This window comes from Dipodomys spectabilis, unplaced genomic scaffold, assembly GCF_019054845.1.
Source record: "Dipodomys spectabilis isolate Male_0828 unplaced genomic scaffold, ASM1905484v1 ptg000095l, whole genome shotgun sequence".
In the NCBI taxonomy this organism is placed as follows: Eukaryota; Metazoa; Chordata; class Mammalia; order Rodentia; family Heteromyidae; genus Dipodomys; species Dipodomys spectabilis.
In genome coordinates, this window is record NW_024870772.1 from 32,563,101 (window position 1) to 32,580,462 (window position 17,362).

General features: G+C 42.8%; 1 protein-coding gene across 4 annotated transcripts in view; it reads left to right on the forward strand.

Annotated features, from left to right (window-relative positions):
* The window catches only part of Mtus2 (microtubule associated scaffold protein 2), a 386,941-nt gene that overhangs the window by 308,111 nt on the left and 61,468 nt on the right, over nucleotides 1–17,362 (forward strand). The window contains exon 1 of one of the 4 annotated variants that reach the window (XM_042685475.1): nucleotides 4,658–4,741. The exons of the other annotated variants lie outside the window; for them this stretch is intronic. Coding sequence (XP_042541409.1) covers nucleotides 4,688–4,741 — 54 coding nt within the window. The 5' untranslated portion in view covers nucleotides 4,658–4,687. Of the gene's footprint in view, nucleotides 1–4,657; nucleotides 4,742–17,362 lie in introns of those variants that run through there. 4 annotated transcript variants of the gene reach the window in all.

Sequence of the window (17,362 nt, forward strand, 5' to 3'; positions counted from 1 at the left end):
GGAAGGTGGAGGGATGCAGGGGGCTGTGATATTTGGCAGATGACAAATGAGGACCATTATTATCACATGAGGCAGAATGTCTGGTCCCGGCTCATACAGAGTGACAGGAAATAACCTGAATAAAATTCGTTTCAAGGGGGAGAGTCAAGCAGAAGTCCTAGAGAAGGTGAATAGTCCTATTAATCAGTTTAAATCAAGCAGAGCCGAGTCGCCTCCAGCTGACTGAGGAAAGAAGATGAACAGAAGTTCTTGGCATGAAGAGGACAAAGAAAAAGATTGAAAATGTTCACATTATATATGATTTCTACTATGGCAGTCTTAAGTATTTATATATATAATTTTTTGGCAAATGTACACTAAAAAGTTAAAACACTAGGCCAGGCTTGGTTTAAAAGAGAAAGAACTGGGGGAAGGTAGAGAGAGATATGCATAATATTTGCGTGTGTGTGCCAGTGCTGGCATTTGAACTCAGGGCCTCACACTCGTGTTTGGCTTTTTTATTCAGGGCTAATGCTTTACCATTTGAACAACTGACTTTTTGGTAATAAGTTAGAGATAGTCTCCACAGTCTTTTCTGCCTGGGCTGGCTTTGAACCTCAATCCCCAGACCTCAGCTTCCTGAAGAGCCAGGATTACAGTCTTGAGCCACCAGTGCCCAGTGTACATAATTACTAAACAGTCCTGGTTGCACTGGTCAAAGGCAGGAGCAGCTGCTGGACACTCCATTATCTCAGGATTGTCAGGTAATGTTGGGAGGGACCATTATCTCAGCCCTTGTTCTTGGAGGTTCTGGAGAAGTTGTTATTGCTGTCATCACTGGAGGGGAACCATCACTCTGGTTCCCATGAGACAATTCCTCCTGCAGCCTTGTCATTATAACTAATTGTCCTCATTTGAGGGAGTGGGATCTGTCCAGCCAGGCTCTGCTGTTCCTTAGAGGTCCTAAAGATGCTGCTGATCAGCCAGTTCTTTATTGGAACCTGAAGTGCTGCAAAGTGATTGGCTGGCTTAGCACAAAGGACACAGACACAAACTGAAGGTTGAGATGTCAAGCTTCCCTCCTGCTTTTAGTTAATTTGTTGCAGTGAAAGTAGCTTTTAAACACCTTTCAGAATCAGGAGTCAGGTCAGTTTCCTTTTATGTCTAAATTCGTGTCTGAACCACTGTTGTAGTTGTTTTTGAGAAGTTTAGTCCTCTTTTTTTTTTCAGGTATCCAAAGTTCTGTCTGTTGGCTGGCTAATTGGCTTTTGGATTCGTTGTTTGGGTTGTAGAGATTGAACTCAGGGCTGCTTCACTCATGCTTAGCACACACTCTAGCTCTGAGATAGACCTCAGACTCTGGAGAGATTCTGCCTAGGAGTTACCTCCATTTCTCCCTTCCTGCCTCCCTCCATTCCTGCCTCCCTCCCTTGCCACTAGGTTATCATAGATAACCTAGATTAATTTTCCTCTCCCAGGAATCCAAGCCCCAGTTGTCAAGGATTCCCAAAGAAGGAACAGTTTCCTCTTCACTCCAAGCCAAGGCTCATTCACCCGGATTTCTTCTCAGAGGATGTTTGTCTGAGGGAAGGATCTCCTCCTTCAAGAGAACTCCTACACCCTCCAGGTTGTCTAAGACACCCTGGGGTTGGGGTGGAGGCTAGTAAACCTTCTCAACCAGAAGGGAGGATGTCTGACTCCAGACCTATGCTGGACACGATGACCCTAAGGTAGCAAGGAGACAAGTAAATTACTTTGAAAGACACGGGGGCCAACATGATGAGTCTCCCCTAGGCCAGAAATGGGATACACTGGGCATCTGGAAAAGAAAAGTATAATTGACCAAAAGATATTGTGCATATATAAAATATGAAGCATTCATTTATAATTTATAGTGATGTTTCGAAAAGGCGAGAGAAAACTTGGTGATAGTGGCTCACACCTGTATTCCTAGCTACTTAGGAAGCTGAGAAAAACAGTTCAAAGTCAACTCAGGCAGAAAAGTCCAAAACAGCCACCAAAAAACAGCACCAAAAACAGCCAGAAGTAGAGCTGTGGCTCATGTGGCAGAGTTCTAGCCTTGAGCAAAAAAGCTCAGGGACAGCACCCAGGACACACACACACACACACACACACACACACACACACACACACACACTCAAATCATGCTGGCATGACAGTAAACAAGAATATTAGCTCCCTCACCTTTTTCCTATTTAGCAAGTGTCTGCTCTCACAAGAAAGGTGTGTGTGTTCTCAAAGTATCATTCATACATGCATATAGACATATATATATATATATATATATAAAACATACAGATATACATATATAAACAGTTTCTTTTTTTCTTAAAGCAGGGTCTTCCTGTATCATTTAGGTTGGACTCAAATAGTCCATCCTCTTGCTTAGCCTCCTCCGTGCTAGGATTACAGGTATGGGCTGACACTCCTGGTATCTGCTTGCTTTGTTCTTTTGCTGCTCAATACTATTATCTCCTTCCCACACAATGAGAAAACTTCAGAAATCTGAGGTATTTCTATTTTTATGTTTACAAAAAAAAAAAAGATTGACACCCTTTCATATTCTTTGTTCAAAATCAAGGTTTTTAATTCGGGGCCATACACTTTCTGGGTGGGTGCTCCACAACACTTCAGGTCTTTCTTGCTTTAGTAATTTTTCACATAAGATCTTATATTTCTATTTGGGAATGGCCTTGGGCTTTGATTCTCCTAGCTTAAACATGTCATCCTCTTGGCAGGACTACAGACATAAGCACCATGCCCACTGTGCTTGTTTGTTGAGATGGGATTTCACTAACATTTTCCCCAGGCTGACCTTGAACCCTCAATCCTCCAGATCCCTGCCACCTGAGTAGCTAAGATTATAGGGGTGCGTCTTTTTGAGGGGTGAGGGCAAACGTTTCAAACATACCAGTTTGTTCTTATTGGGTCATTGGGTCCTCTCCATGAGTAAATGTACAAAGCTTACAATTACTTCATTAAAACCTACTTCAGAGCATATTTGGAGATTCTTGTGAGGAAAAATAGAATCCTCTATTGGGGAAAGTTATTCTCTTACCAGGTGTACAACTTTTGGGCACTGGTGGCTCAAGCCTGTAATCTGAGCTACTCAGAAGGCTAAGATCTGAGGATCTCCATTTGAAGCTAGTTTGGGCAGAAATGTCTGTGAAACTCTCATCTTCAATTAACCACCTAAAAGCAGGAAATGGGGAGGGGGGGGGGATAGAGTACCAGCCTTGAGCCAGAAAGGTAAAGGTCACCACCCAGGTCCTGAGTACTAGCACCAAGAATAAAAATAATAGTAATAATAATAATAAATAAAACCTGCTTGAGAAATCCCAGTCAAGTTAGTAAAATTACCTATTTTCAATGACTGATGTCTACTTAAGACCTTAAGCAAATTTAGCTGACAAAAAAGAAATGTAATTGAGCCTTGCACTGGTGGCTCACACTTGTAATCTTATTCAGGAGGCTGAAATCTCAGGATCACAGTTCAAAGCCAGCCTAGGCAGGATAGTCTGAGAGACTCTGATCTCCAATTAAACACCACGAAAGTGGAAGTGGCGCTGTGGCTCAAGTGGTAGAGTGCTAGCCTTGAGCTGAAGAGCTGAGGGACAGCGCCAGACCCAGAGTTCAAGCACCACAACTGGACCACTCCCTACTAGTAGGAGTTTCAGGATTTTTGTGAGGAATCCTGGCATATCAAATTAATTATGTAAATATTTGTATCATTTGCTTTCTGAATTGCATAAGTATGTACTTAAAGGCCCTGTGTCTTTCGAAAACAAAACCCAAAACTTTGGTTCCCTTCTTAATTTGTTTGAAAATTTACAGATTGCCTAGAAAAGATCAAAAGCCTTTTAAGGCCATTTGGCTTAAGAGAAATATCTGTCCGGAACAAACTTTGATTGTTCATTATTCCCAGCACTTGGATGATTTGGGTACGTCAGCCTAGGCGAGCAATTTCACAATTGTACTTTGACTGTAAAGATATCTTTAAAGAACATTTAAACCACCACCATCCACCACCACGGCGTCTGGTATGCAAATCTGAAAATGGGCGTGGGGGTTGGAGGTGGGGGATGCGCGGGGAGTGGTCTCTAATGGGGGTCTCTCATTTGAACACTGGGCAAGGCTCTGCCAGCTTGTTGGGGGGGGGGGGACGGGGGCCCTCCGCCCGTGTCCTCGCTAGCCAGCCTGGGCTTTCCCCCAGTCTGCGTCCTGCGTCCTCTCCAGGCGTTGTCAGCGGCGTGGTGCAGAGGCGCGTCGTTCCCGGGAGCGCCAGGGCTGCCCCGGCGGGGGTCCTGCTGGGGATCGTGGCCTGGGGAAATCGCCCCCTCGCCCCCCACCCCACCCCACCTCTCCTCCTTGTTACGTGACTATGGCTTCGCCTCGCTCTGGGGGTTCCAGGGAGCAGTGACCCTCCCTCCTGCCCGTCGCCTCCCCCCGGGGCGCTGCCGCCCGCGCGCGGCGGGATCGGAACGCGGAGGCTCCGCCCTCCTCCGGCTCTTTCAGCTCCTTGGGCTGGTGGATTGATGTCTGAAGTTATTAGGAGAAATAAGGTAGCCGAGGGGACCACATGGAAGTTGTGACAGCTCCCAGCGGCGGGCCGGCACCACGGCTTAGGGACAATCGCGGGACACACTGAAAGCAAGGAGGTCCCCTGCCTGCCTGCCAGCCTGCGGGGATGGGCCATTGCTGCTCTAAGCCTTACCGCTGCCTTCAGTGCCTGGACCACACGGTACTTTGCCTCCCCCACCCTCTCCCCCTCCTCCTGGCCAGGGCTGAGGACGCGGCCACCTTGGTCCCCGCCTCCCCAGCTTGCCTGGGCTTTGTTGGAGAGCTAAGCTGAGCGTCCGCGGCTCCCGGAAACGAGACTCCGCAGTGCCTTACATAATTCCTTATTCCTGCAGTCACAATGAACTGTTGCATTGGCCTCAAAGAGTAAGAACAATCCTGCCAGGATATCATTTAGATTCTTGTTTCCTGTGCGTGTGTGTGTGTGTGTGTGTGTGTGTGTGTGTGTGTGTGTGTGTGTGCCCACTGGTACTGAGGCTTGACTTCAGAGCTTTGTTGTTCCAAGCTGGTGCCTCTACCACTTGAGCCACACAGCCTTGCTTCTGGCATTTTGCCGGTGATTTGGAAATAAAAGACTTAAGAGACTTTTCTGCACAGGCTCGTTTCAAACTGGGATCCTCTGATCTCAGCCTCCTGCATAGCTAGGATTACAGGTGGGAGCATCAGCACCTGGCTTTTGCAGATGATGAATGCATACCAACATACCTGCAAAACCTAAGGCATTCCTTTCCTTTCCTGCAAAGGGGGTGGGGGTGGGGCATGAAAAGTAGCTAAGTGTGTTGTTGTCTTCCAAGTTCAAACTCTTAGAAAGTTTGCTGTTTTATTTAACAAAACAAAACAACATCCATCCTTGTTATTTAGTTTCTTCATGTCAGAGAACAAAGCACAAGGGTCTGGTTTTTCCTTGTGTACTTCTGTGTCTCCCAGAGGGATCAGGGGCCAGGTGAGAACTTGAGCTTGAGGACGTATGCAAGCACTTGCAGGACAGGTGCCAGCCAGGAACCTGGAAACGAGCATATGGACACTTACCTGTTCTGTGAACTTACTGGGAGTGAAAATATGCTTTTTGTTGTTGCTGTTGTTGTTTTGTGTCCATACTAGGGTTTGAACTCAGGACCACATCTTCTCAGTTTCTTCACTCAAAGCTAGTCCTCTACCACTTGAGCCACAGCTCTGCTTCCAGCATTGTTGTCATTCATTGAACAGAAGTCTCGTGGACTTTTCTGCCAAAGGTTGGCTTCAACTGGTATGCTTTTAATTTCATCACTAGATAACTGTTGGAAGAGTTCTCATCTCCATGATATATTTTATTGTCATGCATATTCGAATTTCTCAAAGATGCATGAAATGGAATCTCACACGGGGCTGAAATTGCCTTCTTTCTACCCATGTGGGGAACAGTTAACTTGATAGCTTGGGGTCTAGCATGTGAGCAGGTGAAGGGAAATATATAGTTTAATTTAAATCTCATTACAAGACAGTCACTGGGGGACAGATCAGTTATCAGCTCAACTTGTGAACTTTGACCTACAGGAGGCAAACAGCCCACCTCAGAAAATTTAACAGATCCCTCAAAAGGCACTAAGCACTTTTGTTCTACTAGAAATATTTCAATGGGTTTAGTTTTTGATACAACTGAGTATGAATTAAAATATTTATGTATCCATTTAAGTACTTTTAACAAATGGAAATATAAAACATTGCCAGCCCCTTGTGGCTCCTGCCTGTAATCTTAGCTACTCAGTAGGTTGAGATCTGAGGATTGCAGTTAGAAGCCAGCTGGGGCAGGAAAAACCAAGAGACTCTTATCTCTAATTAACCCTCCCCCCCCAAAAAAAAAGCTGGAAGTAGAGCTGTGGCTCAAGTGGTAGAGTGCTAGCCTTCAGCACAAAAGCTCAGAAATAGGACCTAAGCCCTAAGTTCAAGAGCAAGCAAGCAAGCAAGTAAGCAAGCAATAAAGAAAGAAAGAAAAGAAGGAAGGAGGGAGAGAAGGATGGAGGGAGGGGAAAAATGGTGCTCAGTTATCTGAAATACAACCTAGGAATGCTTAAGCCCTCTTTCAAGGAGGGTTTACCGAAGGAAAAGAAAAAATTGTTAGTTACAATCAAAGGAAAAAATATACCACATGCATAGTAATAGCATAAAGTTTATTCCTAAATTCTGACACAAAAGTTTTAGTAACATAGCTAGGCACAGTGCTGTGTACTAATAATCCCAGCTACTAGGAAGGTTGAGGTATGAAGGTTGAGAGTTCAAGGCCAGCCCTGACAGCATAACCAGATTCCATCTCAAAATAGAGAAATAAAAGAGAAAAAGAGAAAGAAGCGGGGGGGGGGGGGGGGAGAAGAAGAGATGGAGGGAAGAAGGTGGGAGGGAAGAAGATAGAGGCTGTGATATTGTAGTAGTAGATAGGCCCTTTGGGGAGAATGTATTTTTTTCTCCCTGTTTTCCTTCCAATCAAATTCCTGAAAATTATTTTCCTTATATCATTTTTGAATTTAGAGATTTGAGGAAAAATTCAGTATCATTCATCTCTTTACTGATGTGACATGTAAGTAGCTTTCACAGGTTTTAGCCTCCATACAAATTATTGCTTACTTAAAACCTGAAGCTGTATTTATGAAACTTTCTCTGCTCCCACCTATCCTTCTTGACTTTGCTTTGCTGTACTTCATCTGAGGTTTTATAGGTATATATTCCAGGTACTCTTTGAAGACACTGAGGACTTTCTTTGGAAAACTAATAGAATTGCTTTGTTTACTTACCTACTTTTAGGATAACTTTGCAGGCAACATAGCACCACTGTTCATTTAGTCAGTAGTTACCTGTGGGCTGGGCCCTACAGTGGAGCTACAGTGTGGAATCCCATGCAGGCCCCAGATCCTCTGAGTCACTAGACTCCACAGCCTAGCATCAACATAGGTGATAATATGGTAATCAAGTCCAGCTTAATGATTCTTTTAAATTTAAAGTAAACATTTCAGCCAGGCACTGGTAGCTCACGCCTATAATCCTAACTACTCAGGAGGCTTGAGATGTGAGGATCGAAGTTCAAAGGCAGCTAGGGCAGGAAAGTCCATGACATTATTATCTCCAATTAATCACAGAAAAAGCCAGAGTGGCGCTGTGGCTCAAGTGGTAAAATGTTAGCCTTGAGCAAAAGGAGCTCAGGGACAGTGCCCAGGCCCAGAGTTCTAGTCCCAGGACCAGCAAAAAATAAAATAAACATTTCACCAGGTGCTAGTAGCTCACACCTGTAATCCTAAAATATTCAGGAGACTGAGATCTGAGGATCAAGGTTAGAATCCAATCCAGACAGAAAACTCTGTGAGACTATTACCTCCAATTACCTACCAGAGAAGCCAGATGTGGAGGTATGGTTCAAGTGGCAGTGCCCTGGCCCTGATTTCAAGCCTGTCCCAGTATCAGCATACATACATGCATACATACATACATACATACATGTATGAATACATTCATACATATAATTTCCTTAGCACTTCATATACATACAAAACAAAAAAATGAGTAATAAAGCCAATTGGTGTTTATAATTTGACCCTATTACAGCTAAAGGTGTTGTGAAAAACACAGTAAACAACTGAACAAACATGTTCAATAACTTACTAAAAGATGAGCCTGAGAAATAGGAATCTGAAACTGTTTTTCTTAGCAATAACTTATCGGGGGAAACCAGAGAATCTTTCCTATAGTATTTTTTTAATTAAGCAGACAAATGCGTGTATGTAGGGGTCTTTGTTTATGCACTATCCTTTAGTTTTTTTCACTCAAGACTGGCACTCTACCATGTGAGCCACGGCTCTATTTTTAGCTTTTTGGTGGTTAATTGGTGGTAAGAGTCTCATGAACTTTCCTTTTAATCATGATCCTCAGAACACAGCATGTTGGGTAGCTAGAATTACTGATGTGAACCACCATTGCAGGGCTGACAAATGGTTTTTCAAAGCTTTTGTGCATGTATGTGCTTACAGCTTAGGAAAAGCCATGCAATTAACAGCATTTATTGCCAGTTTCTTCTGTGTTCAGTGGCTTTGGATTTCTCAAAATCATAGCCTTGCCCACCATCAGCTACTGCTTTGGTTATAATTCTACTTTTCAAGAAAATGACAAGTGGGGGCTGGGAAGGTGGCTCAGTGGTAGAGTGCTTGCCTTGCATGCATAAGGCCCTGGGTTCGATTCCTCAGCACCACATAAGCAAAAAGAAAAAAGCCAGAAGTGGCACTGTGGCTCAAATGGTAGAGCACTAGCCTTGAGCTGAAGAGCTGAGGGACAGCGCCCAGGCCCAGAGTTCAGGCCCCACAACCGGACCCAAAAAAGAAAATGGCAAGTGGTGTAGGCCTTAGTAGCCCACCTGATACATTAGTGTAAAGCTAGAATGTAATAAAGTAGCCATTCTATGGCCTGACCATCCTGTCTCTGGTGTTTAGTAAGGGGACAAGGAAAACTAGAGCCGCCACAGGCAAGGTTTCATAAAACAAAGAGAAACAAGAATTACATTTTGTAATATGGAGCAGGAGTTTCTTAAACAAGAGGAGAAGGAATGTAATTCCAAGCAAACAATACACCAGGAAAAGTGCTTAGCCTGTAAGTATATAGAGTGTATTATAGAGAATTTCCCAATCTGAAAGCCAGACTTGATTTTTTTTAACTTGTGTAAATTAAAAAGTATAATGTGTCTCTGCAGGTTTGGTAGTTTGAACTCAAGACCTTATACTCACTTGGCTTGCTTACTTGGCTTACTTGGTTACCTCTTGAGTCACATCCCCAGTCTATCTTTTTGCTGGTTAATTGACAATGAACTGTCTTTTCCACCCAGGCTGGCTTTGAACTATGATCCTCTGGTGGCTATGAGCCACCAATAGCCCGCTCTGTCTTGAGTTTTTAAACAAATATGTAATCTGTATAGAAAGGTTCATCTTTAGATATGTTGGGAGTAAGTCCATAACCCAAGACCACCATCGGAACACTATAGTGATTCCCTGTGGACTCAACATGGTCCTGACTAAAGCCAGATGTTTTTCATCCTTCATCTTCCAGAAGTGACCAGTCTTAGGAAGTCTGAGTTATTAAGAGAAAGAAACCAGATGTATAGCGACTACCAACCTATTTTTTCAGTAATCATTTGTATATCTCTTTTTATTATTATTAGCTTTAAGTAGTTATAGAAATGGGTTTTGATTCAACAAGTCAGATTATGAGTACAGTGACTGTTTGATGTCACCTTTCCATCATTCTTCCCCATCATTCCCAATTCCATCTATACCCTCAAGTTACATGGTTCTATTGCTTTGACTGTCAGAGGCATAACTAACATGCAAAGAAATAATTGCAAGCCTGATAAATGTGTTACTTCTTTTTAGTCCAGAGTCTAGCTTTTCACATTAATCAAGATCCGTTCTATTTACTGATTTGTTGAACTGATTTTTCTTTGTACTTAAAAAAATTTTTGAACATTTTTAAAATGCTTTTACAAGTCTGGCTTTGAGAAGCTCTGAGGTGAATAGAATTGAGCTCATGAATTTTGTTATTTAATACTTAAGGATCAGATGTTTGTGGCTCACACTTGTAATCCTAGCTACTCAGGAGAATGAGATCTGAGGATCCAGGATCAAAAGCCAGACCAGATAGGAAAGTCTGTGAAACTCTTATCTCCAATTAAACACACACACACACACACGCACACACACACACACACACACACGCACACGCACACGCACACCAGAAATGGATCTGTGGCTCAAGTGGTAGTGTTAGTCTTGAGTGAAAAAGCTCAAAGACAACAAAGAAGAAGAAAGGAGGAGGAGGAAGAGGAAGAAGAGGAGGAAGATGGAAGACAGGGAAGAAGGGGAAGAAGAGGAAGAGAAAGGAGGAGGAGGAGGAGAAAAAGAAGAGGAGGCAGAGAAGGAGGAAGAAGGGGAGGAGGAGGAGGTATTAAGGGCCCTTTAAGTTTAACGGGTCCTTGTCTCTTCTGGTCTTATATTTGGAAGTACAGTGTGATTCTTAATGGTGACTATCTTCCCTAAACTCCCAACACTGACCAACTTCCCTTGTAATGACTTTATTCTTCCCACTTTGTGTTAATGGACTTGAGTTACTTGTCATGTCTTGCTGCTTTAAGAATTATCCTGTCCCCTTAGGAGCTACCTTGCATGTGTCTCCTTTAACCTATTACATGTTGATTATAATCTTGACTGTAATCAGGAGTTCATCATAGTTACCTTTTCTCTCGATTCCAGAAAAGCCCAAGTAACCTCTGAGAACATAAATGCACAGTCGTGACTAATTTCTCTTTTTCTTGCACTTATTCTGGAATCTGGAATTTCCGAGCATTGCTTCTTAACATACCTTTCCTTCGTCCCATTAGTCTCTGTCCCTTCCACTTGCTCGTTAGTAATTCAGACGCAGATTTTCCTTGTCATCTCCAGATTAGATAGTCCCTCATTAACTAAGTCTCTTGGGTAAACAAGGTGCTTTCTTTTAACCAGTAGCTCTCTCACTGAGACCCAAGGACAAAGACGCAATTATACACTTGTAAATTTAACCAGTCTGATTTCTTTTTTTACAAGGTTTGGCGTTGCTCATTTTTTTCATATGATTACACACTGAAATATATTGAAGAATATTAAGTGTGGATGATATTTTGCCTTTGAAAAGTTTATATTAAATTTCATTTCAGAGAAGAAAAGCAGATCATTACATAAATGCACTGGCCTTGGTGTTAATTATATGTCAAATAAATAATACTTATTGATTAATTCTGACATAATATCAGGGCTGCCTTAAAGCCATAATAACGGAAATGAAAACCAGAAAGCCAGTCTATCTCCCAAGAGATTCTGCCCCTGCTACACACACACAGGGCTATGTTATGCATCTGGCCAATGTTCTTAATATTAATATTGAAAATGAATGCAGTATTCACAGAAAGTACAATGAAAGCAAGTCTAAGGACTTACGTGTTGTATGAATGCATCTTGAACATACAAAAAAAAATGTTTCCCTAGGAAGACCAGTTCTGCCATAGTGAATTAAATCCTGACCTGAATGCATGAGTAACAAGGAGTACAGTTTCTGTGAAGAATGAAAAATTCCTCCACCTCTTGGCAATTTAGTGACTTCACATAGCCACATGAATTTTTAAACTGTCCATAAAGAGAATCCATCTATTTCCTCAGATATCAAAATTCCATAGATTTCTTATTTAACCTCTCCCTCCCTTGTGCTTCTTTTGTTTAGGTTGGAAAAAAAAAAAGAGTGATCCTGATCATATGTTTTTTGGATTTTCCTCATCTGCACTGATTCAGATTTTAGCTGGCTAAAAATCTAGGCAAGACTACTTGAGTCTGTGGGCTTACAGGTAGTCTTTATTTGCATCATTTATATATATGTGTATATATATATTATATATATACAAATATATATATACATACAAATTATATAGAAAGAGTATGTGAGCTTAAAGGATATATATGCTTTAAAGAATAGATAAGATGGATAGATAGTAGACATACAGAATGGGAATGGGTTATAAAGATGCTCAGAGCTACACTGAATTTTATGAAACCTTTCTCTGTATCCCTGGCAGCCCACCAAGAATTCCCAAAGGGAGTTATCTAGACCAGAGGCAGAAAGAAGAAAAGAAAAACTAAGGAAGGGCTCATCTGAAGGAATGACAGAGGTTCCCACAAAGTTCCCAGTACTATTTTGTGTCAGTGGTTCTCCTGGGCTTTGCCTAGGGAGCAAATGGCTTTCACATTCTTCTGCTTTTTTTCCCCTGGTTTTCTTCTCCATCTCCATCTTCACACAGCCTTGCCAAATTGGATTGGTCCATAATTGTGCATGCATAGATGATTCAATAAGAGAAAGAAGTGTGTGTGTGTGTGTGTGTGTGTGTGTGTGTGTGTGTGTGTGTGTGTGTGTGTGTGTGTGTGTGTGTGTGTGTGTGTCCATACTGGGCTCATCATGACCTGGAGTACTGTTCCTTAGCTTTTTCACTCAGGGCTGACATTATAACCACATAATCCATACCTATGCTACATAAGCTTTTTGCCAGTTGATTGAACAAGAGTTTCTAAGAATTTTTTTTCTACTTAGGCTGGCTTTGAACCATGATTCTCAAATCTCAGCCTCTTGAGTAGCTAGGAATATAGGCATGAGCTACCAGAGCCCAGCTGAAAGACATGTTGCTTGAAGCTGTCTAGCAAATAGTAGGCCCACAGAGAGTATCAGATGTGTTTTATCAGCTTCCTATTTCTGCAGTAGCAGAGAGTGAAGGCATCTCAGAATCCCCCAGGAGTCTGCTTTAATAATACACAGCAGAAAGGTGGGGGAGAATGGTGGAAAGTATGACATTGGTCAAGATGCATTGTACTTACAAACCATTTTGTTGAATCAAAATCCCTTCATACAACTACTTAAAAATAATTTTATAAGAGTAGTAAAAAAATAGTAATACACAGCTGTGGGGTAGTTGGTACGTTCAAAGAGGTGGCTTAGCTGATGGATGCTCAAGTCGAGAAGCACACGGTAATACTAACAAGAAAAGACATTTTCACTTCCTATTACCAGAAGGTTCACATGGTGATAATCAGCCATCGAAACCAATAATTTCTATGGTTGCCAGCATGTTCAGGTAACTGATTGTGGCAGGCTGGCTTGGGGGTTAGCTGCACGTCCAGTTGCTTGAAGTTAATAGGATGATGTGTCTGTTGTATGCTTTGCCACATGTCTCTAGCTAGGAGCAATGAAAGGTAGCATTTCCCAGGAGTTGTGAAAGGCCTTGACATTGAGAGCAAGATCTATAAGAAAAGGTAGTTTGCTGCAAACATTCAGGACTGGAGGTAATGGGCCGAGTTGTTTCTGTAGACTACTCATGCTGGATTGCAACTAGAGATTTATAGACCAGGCTGAAATGGAAAGCGAGGAGTGCAAAGGAGAGCTCCGTGACTAAATAAAAGAGCTGACTAAGAAGATGCAGCTGCTAGCTGGGAACATAGAAGAGAGGCCCCCAAGAGTCCGTTTCTAGTTAAGCCCTTCATAAACAGTCCTTTCAGAAGAATGGCCTTCTTCAGCTTTCCCAGCTCTGGACTGTATCACTAGGATGGTTGGATGATTAACATTGAGTTCTATTTTTAGCCCTCTTAAGTGAACACAGGATCTCACGAGCTTGGCACAGGTCAGGAATTTTCCACTCATCCCCTAATTTGGGAAGTGCTGATCTAACCCTGGACCAGCAGAGGAGGTCTTGCTCAGGTTCCAGGCATTCTGCCCTGTCATCACTTGGGACCTGGCATGGCTGGGAAATGAGAGCCCTGCAAAGGGAATTCTACTATACTGGGTCACCACTGCTGGGTTGTGTGGAACCACAATGGATGGGGTGAGAAAGGGGGAAACATGGGACAAGAAGTAGCAAGTAGAAAGGTCCTTGACACTCACCTCCTGCCTAAGGAACACTGGTTCCTTTGGGCATTGTTGTTGACTCATTTCCCTGTGGGTCATCCTGATCATTCTGATTTGGCTTACAGAAAACAAAAAGCAACTTGCTTGATGCAAAGAATCCATAAAGTACAAAGGCTGATGTTTCAAATATAAGCACTTAAAGGGAGAAGGGCTGTTGCCAGACCACACAGGCTAGCTGACCTTCACAAGCCCAGGGCTGAGCTATGCCAGTGTCTTTTGCCAGAATGCATTCAGGGGCCATTGGAAAGTTCCTTCTAGAGTTATGCTATCTGAAGTTATAGCCTTCAAGGCTTGCTGAAGAGGGCCTAAACACTGGGACTGTATAGACATAGCCCATAACCTACACATCAATGCCAAGGACACATACAGGTAGTGCAGGCTGTGGGATGGGGGAGAAAGTGCAGCCTGGGAATTTTCCATAGAGCCAGCTCAGTCTGAAGCAGACTCTCCTCCAGTCAGTGAAAAGCTATGGGGTAAAAACTGCCCCTAAGGACCAGTGCAATATGGATCTTAGGGCTACATCTGTCTAAGTGTAGAGAGGAGGGGAGAATCTTTCATGTGGTGCTGTTTGATGGGCAAAGGGCGTGTTGGTTAAACGTCTTGATTTTAGCTAAGCACTGGTAGCTCACATCTGTAATCCTAGCTTCTCAGGAGAATGAGAGCTGAGGATTGAGGTTCAAAGCCAGCATGAACAGGAAACTCTGTGAGACTTTCGTCCCCAATTAACCACCACAAAGAAAGAAGTAGCGTTGAGGCTCAAGTGGTAGAGCACTTGTGTTGAGCAAAGAGCCGAGGAACAGAATTCAGGCCCTGAGTTCAAGCCCATGTACCAATACAACACACACACACACACACACACACACACACACACACACACACACACACACACACACACACACACACACACACCCTACCTTTGCCATATAGCCTCAGTTTCCCTTCTATATAAAATGGGTCACAGGACCCACTGGTTGGTAGTCAGCCCAGTTCTGCATCTATGGGTCCAACCAACTGTGCATCCAAAACATGTGGGGGAAAATGCATCCATACTGAAAATGTATGGGTTTTTTCCCTTGTCATCATCCCTAAACAATACAGTATAGAGTTGACTAGGTATCCTGAGTCATCTAAAGAGGAGGGGTGTGTAGTTCTGTGCAGAGACAGGACCATTTAGGTTAAGGAGCATGCATAGATTTTAGCAGCCTTGGGGAAATGGGGGATCTTGGCACATTCTCCGTATTTGTAGAAGCGAAGGATAAAGGGCCTATAAGGAGTTTGGTAACAGCACCAATAATCTTTATTCACTACTACTTAATATTAGCTATTAATAAATAAGATATATAAATATTTATTATTAGAAAAGAAGATTATTAAGTTCTGGTAAGTCAGAACTTACCAGACTTTTGTTATTTTTCTCTTCACCCCCTTATCCCAACCTCACAGTTCTGGTGATGAACTCAGGGTTTTGTGCATCCTAAAACCAGTGCTGTCCCACTTAGCTGCATTCCCAACCCTGGTCACCTTCCTTGTCATTTCAGGCTTATCTTTGGCCACCTATCCATCCTTGCTGAGCCATTGAATGACTCAAGTTGGAAACAGGGTGGTTGTATAGCCTGAGCATAACAAAGAGAGTTCCATCTTTATGTATTTACTATTTTGGTATGTGTGATACTAGGGATCGAACTGCTGAGGTAACTCTAGACTCTCGGTCTCCTTGATCTCTTGCAATGTCACCTGCTTACCCAACTGGGAAACTTTATAGGGTCTTACTTTGATTTCACTGTCATATCCCCTTGCTTCTTGTTCTCATCCCTCTCCTTTCTTCTCTTGTTGTTTTCTCTTATTCTCTTCTTCTTTTGCCCTCCATCTTCTTGGTGTTTCTTTCTAAAGTGTTGGCTTTCACGGTTCTCCAAAGTAAAGGGTCTGACTCTGCCCACTCTCCACAGGAAGCAGCTAGAGCAGTCATTGCCCTCATTCCTTTATGGAAGTTAGGAGTGCTATCCTCCAAGGAGGAGGGAATGAGGGAGAGTTAGGCCTCCTCAGTTAGATAGATAGGGATAGAAAATGATAGACATGACACATGGCTGACAACATGTGGCCCATCATGCCCTAGGTTCCCCCTCAACCAATGAAAATTCCCAGAACAGCACATGCACAGGCCACCAGTGCAAAGTAATCAGTGCAAAGCCCAGGGAGGAGATATGAGAGGAACCATTGTATCATAAAAACTGTTCTACTAGAACTCTCAAGTCTGGGGCAACTTTCTATGGGAAATCCCTTTTGATGTCTTTCTTTCATTGTCAAATAAATTTTGTCTGTCTAAAATCTTTACCTGCCTATGTCCTTCATCATCAGCCCAGTATCCAATGGAGGCCTTCCCCATCTCAGGCTTCCCAGACACTGTTTCCCAAATGTCTGATTCTTCTGGGCCTACGAAGTTCAGTAGGGTTCATTGTATGGGAGAACCCTGGGCAGAATACTGCTACCACCAACATGTGCCACTATAGAGTTGAGAAAGACTTAGGCTGTAGGTTTGAGACTACAGTTGGCTTGTTGTTAGTGTTAAGTTCTGATTCACGGCCTGAATCTTACCAATGTATCACTCTGAGAACAACACATATGGGTGCTATTCTTAGACTGATAAGTGCAGGTTTTCAGTTCTCTAGCTGTGTTAGAAGATGTTAATATTCAATATCAACATCAAAGAATGTGAATATTCAAAATTAGCCTGGAAGTAGAAGGCAAGTTCATTTTTTGCAGTAATTTAAGATGACCCTTCTCCAAAACACTACATTTTATTAACTTGTATAACAAGTTGGTTATCAGCTGCCCATATTACTACTGGTAGAACAAGTTCATAAGCTCTATAATCCATCTGATTAGATATTTGCTTTGTCCCCTTCCCCCTTCTGAAGTGTGTGTGTGTGTGTGTGTGTGTGTGTGTGTGTGTGTGTGTGTGTGTGTGTGTGTGTTGGTGCTTGAACTCAGAGTTTGGGCGCTATCCTATAACTTTTTCACTTAAGGCTGGTACTCTATCACTTGAGCCATAGCTCCACTTATAGTTTTTGTTGTTGGTGGTGGTAGTGGTGGTGGTACTTTACTGGAAATAAGAATCTCACAGACTTTCCTGTCTGGGGCTGGCTTTCAACTGCAATCCTCAGACTTCAGCCTCCTGAGTAGCTAGGATTATAGACATAAACCACTGGCACTTGGCCCAAATTCTTTAACTGTGTCAGAATTTAGAGTAGGAGCCTAGGGATATGACTCAACGCATGTTTAGCATATAAAAATCATTCATTCTATC